This window comes from Plecotus auritus (genome assembly GCF_963455305.1).
Source record: "Plecotus auritus genome assembly, chromosome: 6".
In the NCBI taxonomy this organism is placed as follows: domain Eukaryota; kingdom Metazoa; phylum Chordata; class Mammalia; order Chiroptera; family Vespertilionidae; genus Plecotus; species Plecotus auritus.
This window is the reverse complement of record NC_137773.1, coordinates 106,172,300-106,179,690: the sequence shown is the minus strand read 5'-3', so window position 1 is coordinate 106,179,690 and position 7,391 is coordinate 106,172,300. Positions and strand designations below refer to the sequence as shown.

General features: G+C 38.0%; 1 protein-coding gene across 1 annotated transcript; it reads right to left on the bottom strand.

The window, feature by feature from the left end:
• Nucleotides 1-4,354: 4,354 nt before the first annotated feature.
• On the bottom strand, nt 4,355-7,391 carry LOC308251627 (uncharacterized protein). The gene has a single exon (XM_080675374.1). It carries the CDS (start codon nt 7,342-7,344, stop codon nt 5,950-5,952), a length of 1,395 nt encoding a protein of 464 aa, XP_080531500.1. The 5' UTR covers nt 7,345-7,391; the 3' UTR covers nt 4,355-5,949.

The window sequence follows — 7,391 nt, the reverse complement described above, 5'->3', positions numbered from 1 at the left end:
ACATGGAGGCTAAATAGCATGCTATTAAACAACAAATGGTTACCAAAGAGATCAAAGATGAAATTTTAAAAAATTGGAAACAGGTGAAAATGAACATGCAACAACCCAAAATTTATGGGACACTGCTCAGTGAAAGCAGTCCTGAGAAGGAAGTTCATAGCAATATAGGCCTACCTCAAAAACCAAGAAAAACTTTTTATAAGTTGTCTTGCCCTACAACTTAATGAATTAGAAAGAGAACAAGAAAAACCCAGAGCAAGTAGAATGAAGGAAATAATAAAGATCAGAGTGGACATAAATGACATAGAGACAAAAAAAAATCAATAAAACCAAGAGCTGGTTCTTTGAAAGGATAAACAAGATTGATGAACGTATAGCCAGACTCATCAAGAAACAAAGAAAAGAGGAACAAAATAAACAAAATCAGAAACAAAAGAGGTGACGTAATAAATGACCCCACAGAAATATGAAGTAACATAAAAAAATACTCTGAACAACTATATTCCAATAAATTGGACAACCTGGATGAAATGGACATATTCCTAGAAAAATACAATTTTCCAAATCAATCAGGAAGAATCAGAAAACCTGAATAGGCAGATAACTACAAAAGAAATTGAACCAATAATAATAATTTAAAAAAAAACTTCCAGTAAACAAAAGCCTTGGTCTGGACAACTTGACAGGAGAGTTTTATGAAAGATTCAAAGAAGAACTAACACCTATCCTCCTCAAACTATTCCAAAAAATCCAAGAGGAAGGGACCCTTCCAAGCACATTCTTAGGATTACCCTAATTCCAAAACCAGAGAAAGATGCTACAAAAAAGGAGAAACCAATATGGCGGCATAGGTAAATACTTAAACTGCTGCCTTGCACAACAATTTCAAAACTACAACTAAAAGACAAAACGGACATCATCCAGAACCACAGGAAGGCTGGCTTAGTGGAAATTCTACAACTAGAAGGAAAGAGAAAAGCACACTGAGACTCAGAGGAGCTGCAAGAGGCAGAGGTACTGAGACGCAGGGGCGGAGAGGACTGGCAACTGAGTGCACGGCTGGCTTTCTCAAGTGGGAGGGAGACAAAAGCTCCCGACTACACTGAACTCCAGTTCCAGGCAAGACTCTGAGGACCCAGACCAGGGGTGGGCAAACTTTTTGACTCGAGGGCCACAATGGGTTCTTAAACTGGACCGGAGGGCCGGAACAAAAGCATGGATGGAGTGTTTGTGTGAACTAATATAAATTCAAAGTAAAGGAGCGGAGGGGAGAGCAAGAGAACCCTCCGCTCTTTCGGCTCCGCGGGCCGGATAGAACAGCCGAACGGGCCAGATCCGGCCCGCGGGCCGTAGTTTGCCCACAGCTGACCCAGACTCATACGGGGTGAAACTGGACTGTCAGGAAAGAGAAAAGCACACTGAGACTCAGGGGAGCTGCGGAAGGCAGAGGTACCGAGGCGCACAGGGGGAGAGGGCGGGCAACTGAGTACGCGGCTGGCTTTCTCAAGCGGGAGGGAGACAAAGGCTCCCAAATGCACTGAACTCCAGTTCTGGGCAAGACTCTGGGGATCCAGACTCATTCGGGGAGAAACTGGACTGTCTGGCAGTGGGCGGAACTCAAGGGCGGCTTTCTCTCAGAGGTGCGTGCAGCGATTACCACAGGACACTGAGACACAGGGTCCTATTAGGGCAGGGCTGACGGAAAACCAATGCTGTCAGCTCCACCCTGAGACTCCGCCCCATCCAAGCTGAACACAGAGGCTTTTGCAAGTCTTGTCTCCTAAGTGTATCTCCAGCACAGAAGTTCTCCCAGCGTAGATACAGCTGATCCTCACAGCCAAATGGCCTGGAGGTCAATTCCTCCCAGTGATACCAACAACAATCAAGGCTTAACTACAACAAGACTGTGCACACAACCCACAAAGGGGTTGGAAATATGTATTTCGTTTTTGGAAATATGTATTTCTTCTGTGAAATAAGCAGCCATGTATTCAGACCACTTTTTTCTACTAGGTTGTCTTTTGTTTCAAATTTCCCAGATAATTATTTTAATGTGATCAAATATGTAAAACATTTATATAAGTTACTTGTATCCTGTTTAAAAAATCCTTTCCTACTTTGAGGTCATAAAGTTCTCTCTTACATATTCTTCCAAGGTCACAGTTTTGCCTTTTATGTGTTATGGTGAGGGTAGGCATCTTTTTTTTTTTTCTTTCATGAGACCATTTCTGTTTTTTTTTGTTTGTTTGTTTGTTTGTTTTTAAATATATTTTATTGATATTTTACAGAGAGGAAGGGAGAGGGATAGAAAGCTAGAAACATCGATGAGAAACATCGATCAGCTGCCTCCTGCACACCCCCCACTGGGGATGTGCCCACATCCAAGGTACATGCCCTGGACCGGAATCGAACCTGGGACCCCTCAGTCCGCAGGCCGACGCTCTATCCACTGAGCCAAACCGGTTTCGGCCATTTCTGTTTTTTAGAGCCATTATTGAATAGTTCATTCTTTTTTTCATATTTGTTGTCATGAATACTAAAATTCTCCCATTTTCTTCAGCAGGTTTTTGGTAAATACCTTTTTACTAAGGAAGTTCCTTTCTATCGCTTAAGTTTTAACATGACTGAATGCTGAGAATTCTGGTTGCTTTTTCTGCATTTGATGAGCATACAGATTTCTCTCCTTTAATCTGTTAAGGTGGTGCATAGCATCTGTAAGTTTTTAAATGTTAAATAAACCATGTATTCTCATTTTTTAAAACCCTACATTTATCATGACCTATTAAACCATGTTTAGGTACTTTTGGATTACATTTGCTAATGCTATTTGGGACTTTTACACTTCTGTTCATGGGTGATAATGACCAGTAATTTTCCTTTATGTTTCTATGTCTGATTTGGGTAATGGGTTTATTAGAATCATTGTGCTGACATATCATCTCCTCTGAAAGCCTTTGCATAAGACTTAAATGATCTGTTATTGAAAGCTTGATAGACCTCACCTTAAAAATAACTGGGCCTAATATTTGTGTGATTTAATTCAGTTTTGTTGTTGTTTTTGGTTTTAGGGCTATCAAAACTTGAGGAATGCTAGGATCTAAAAGTCTGTGTCCCCACAAAACTTGTATGTTGAAATCCAGGCAATGGCATTAGAAAATGGAACCTTTGGGAGGTGATTATCATGAGGATGGAGCCCTCATGAATGTGATTAGTGTCCTTTTAAGAGGCCCCACATTATCCCTTCCATCATGTGAGAAAACAAGGCACTGGCTTTAAAGCTGTTATAGGGTCTCCACCAGAATACAACCATGCTAGTACCTTGATCTTGGACTTGGCAGCTTTCAACAGTGAGAATAAATTTGTTTATAAGCCACCCAGTCTGTGATACTTAGTTCCAGTAAGTTCAAACAGACTAAGGGAAGTTATATTTTCCTAGAAATTTTCTCAGGAATTAGAGAATTTAAATGAATGGTTGTGGGGAAAGGTGCAAGAGGAGCATTAAATGACTCAGAAAAGTTTGTTCCTCACAAGACTAAAACAATGATATTCAATAGTCCCAGGAGGCAAAAAGTGAATTCAATTATTTTTGCTTTGCTTCCACTCTACCCCTAATAGCACTTTTTCTGTGTGTGTTTTTTAAACAAATGGACATTTCAGTCCTCGAGTGCTTCCTATTCCTGATAAACTGGGCAAAACTAGATGATGCTGGCCTCCGTCAAGTTCAATAATTTTAGTCTGTTGTGACATAACTGCTCAAATTACTTACATTTCAGAAATGCTTAAGTAGACTAACTTATTGAAGGATATAATAGTCCATTTTTGTAGAAAGAAGCATCTGACCTTAGAGCCTGATTTTTTCTAGTGGCCTGCAGAGCACAGGGAGTGAGTACATGCGATGGGAGTGAAAGTAACCTTGTTCACTTTAATTTCAGGGAGGATAACCTGAGTCCCAGTGGCTGGTGATCAGAGAGCTCAGGGGTTGTAAATTAACTTGCGAAAGCAGTAGTTGTCTGATTAACTCTTTTCAACTTAATACAGCAAAAATAATCACTTTATGAGAAAAACAAGTGAAATACCATGCATTTTGTGATTTAAAATAAAGTGACTTTAGAAAAATCACTTTGTAAATTTTCTTTTCAAGTGGATGGCTTAAAACGCAGAGGAGAAACAACCTAAAAGTTGTTAACAACCAGCAAGTACAGAATTTGCTTTTAAATTAAAAAAAAAAAAAAGTTTTAGTGACAGTGAAGTAGCTACACCTGCTTTCTTTTCTCCTCCAAAACATTCTTCTTACCACGTGCACTGGTTAATAATTCGGATTTGTAATAAAAATAAAAGCGATTAATTTCAAGAGAAACATCAAAAGTGCTTTATTCAAAGTAATGTCAATCGCTAGCATCTTTCAGGTAATTTATGGATACCGTCCCAATAGAACTTTTCTTGTTTTGAGGCAAACCATTCAAGAGACCCAATTTTCCACTTCTTCGTTTGTTCTCAAGTGCTGCTCAAAAAGTCAGAAAGTGCGTGTGCCATCGATCGGAACAAGTGGTAATCTGAAGGAGCAAGGTCTGGTGAATACGGCAGGTGGGTTAATACTTTCCAGGCAAGATCTTTTAATGTGTCTTTAACTAGTTTTAACGTGTGTGATGGTGCGTTATCATGAAGCAAAATTACTCTACCATGTCTTCTGGCACATTTTGGTCATTTCATGATCAAAGCATCATTCAAATGGATTATTTGTTGTCAGTAGTGAACAGTATTAATGTTTTCACCTGGTTTTAGAAGCTCATAATACACCACACCTTCATGATCCCACTAAATGCAGAGCATTGTCTTCTTTCCTAAACCATTTGGCCTTGCAGTCGATGTTGATGGTTGACCTGGATCAACCCATGATTTTGTGCATTTGGGATTCTCAAAATAAATCCAATTTCCATCGCCAGTCACAATTTGATACAAAAAAGACTTTCTTTCGTGCCATTGAAGCAACATTTTACTGATGACGTTTCCGTTTTCCATTTGTCTTTCGTTCAGTTGATGTGGCACCCATTTAAAATGTTTCCCATTGCTTGTAAATGATCGGAAATTGTTTGCTGCACAACATTTAATCTTTCTGCAAGTTGTTTTTGAGTTTGACATGCATCTTCATCCAATAATGCTTGTAATTGTTGGTCTTCAAACTTTTTCAGTTGACCTGGACATTCTTGGTCTTTCATATAGAAATCATCACTTTTAAAACATTTAAACCAGCATTCACAAGTATCTTGAGATGGAGCATGTTCACCATAAGCTTCCCGAAGTATACGATAACTTTCAGCAGCACTTTTCTTCAAAATAATGAATTAAAACTTCCCGAAAATACTTTTTGGCATGAAATTCAACGTTTTTAAGCATAAAAAATATCTATGATGTTAACACCTTCAGAAAATTTGACATATGAAGTTTTGAAGCTTGCTGTCAATACAACAAAATAGCATACATATCAAATTACATATATATCAACATATGTGTAACTCCATCTATTGAAAAAAATCTGCATTATTAACCAGTACACTTGGTAGTACAACTTGCTTATATAACACTTCCATATAATTTCAAAAAAAATCCCAATCTGAAATTTATATTTTATGGCTGCATTTTTATATATGTCAATGTTTCCCAATGATGCTTGTGAAATCTGGTGGCTGTTATCACCAAAAAAAAAAAAAATACTGACCCTTTGATGTAACAAATTCTTTTTCATAGTCAATAATAAATTAGGAACATATGAAAAACCATTTCTATAGACGCTTTCTTAATATTCCTAAGGTTATCCTGCATTATGAAGTCTCTGGTATTTGATGAAGTCTAAATTCTGAAGTTTAAGTACTTTTTACCACTTTCTCTCCAGTGTGAACTCTTTGATATTCAGTATGGAATGAACTTCAGTTGGAAGATTTTCCACAGACCTTATAGTTTTTCTCCAGTATGAGTTCTCTGATGATTAGTAAGGGATGAGCTCTGACTAAAAGCTTTTCCACATTCCTTACATTTATAAGGCTTTTCTCCTGTATGAATTCTCATATGTGTCATAAGTGATGAACTTTGTCTGAAGGCTTTTCTACACACTTTACAGTCAAATGGTTTCTCTCCAGTATGAATTCTCTGGTGCTGAATTAGAGCTGAGCTTTGGTTGAAGGCCTTTTCACAGTCATTACATTTATAAGGTTTCTCTCCAGTGTGAATTTTTTGATGAGTATTAACTGCTGAGTGGGAACTGAAGGCTTTTCCACATTCTTTACAATTATATGGCTTCTCTCCAGTATGGATTCTATTATGTATATTAAGCCGTGAAATCCAGGAGAAAGCTTTTCCACATTGATTACATTTGTAGGGCTTTTCTCCAGTATGAATTCTATGATGTTGTATAAGAGCTGAACTTTGGGTGAAGGCTTTCCCACATTCTTTACATGCATAAGGTTTCTCACCTGTATGAATTCTCTGATGTATAATAAGAGCTGAGTGGTAACTGAATACTTTACCACACTCATAACAATTAAAGGGTTTCTCTCCAGTATGAATTCTATGGTGTCTACTTAGCCGTGATATGGAAGTAAAGGATTTCCCACATTGACTACATTCATATGGTTTCTCTCCAGTATGAATTCTATGATGTTGAATAAGTGATGAGCACTGGCTAAAGGCTCTCTCACATTCATTACACTTATAGGGCTTTTCTCCAGTATGAATTCGCTGGTGATTGTTAAGGGATGAACTACCTTTAAATGTTTTTCCACATTCATTACATTTATAGGGTTTCTCTCCAGTATGCATTCTCTGATGTCCAATGAGAGATGTAGTGAAGCTGAATGCTTTTCCACAATCACTACATATGTAAGGTTTCTCTCCAGTATGAACTCTTAGGTGCTGAGTTAGAGATGAGCTTTGGCTGAAAGCTTTCCTACATTCCTTACAGTTATAGAGCTTCTCTCCAGTGTGGATTCTCTGATGTTTACTCAGAGAAGAACTGTGGAGGAAGATTTTTCCGCACATGTTACATTTGTAACATTTTCGTACTGTATTGACTCCCAGTTGTTTAAATAGAACTGAATAATGCTGTAAATGGGATTTCCTTCCTCTGGAAACAATTCTAGGTTTCCTAATCAGTGATGATTTTAAACCAAGATTTTTCTCAAGTTCAATGTCTACAAAGCTCCTTTCTTTTGTGTAGGTTTTTTTTATGGTAACTGAGACTTTCTTGAAAGGTTTGTTCTTTTTGCCCTGCTGTTTCTCTAGCTTCTTTTCAGTTATGTAGGTTTTCCCCAACTTGAAGTGAAAAGTATCATCACCTATGAGTTTATTCATTACTTCCTGGTATTCTTCTTTGGAAACTGTGGTTTCAAACAAGCTCT

What these genes read in the sequence shown, in the direction of transcription:
- LOC308251627 (XM_080675374.1), bottom strand. Translation starts at nt 7,344, where the DNA reads ATGAATAAACTCATAGGTGATGATACTTTTCACTTCAAGTTGGGGAAA.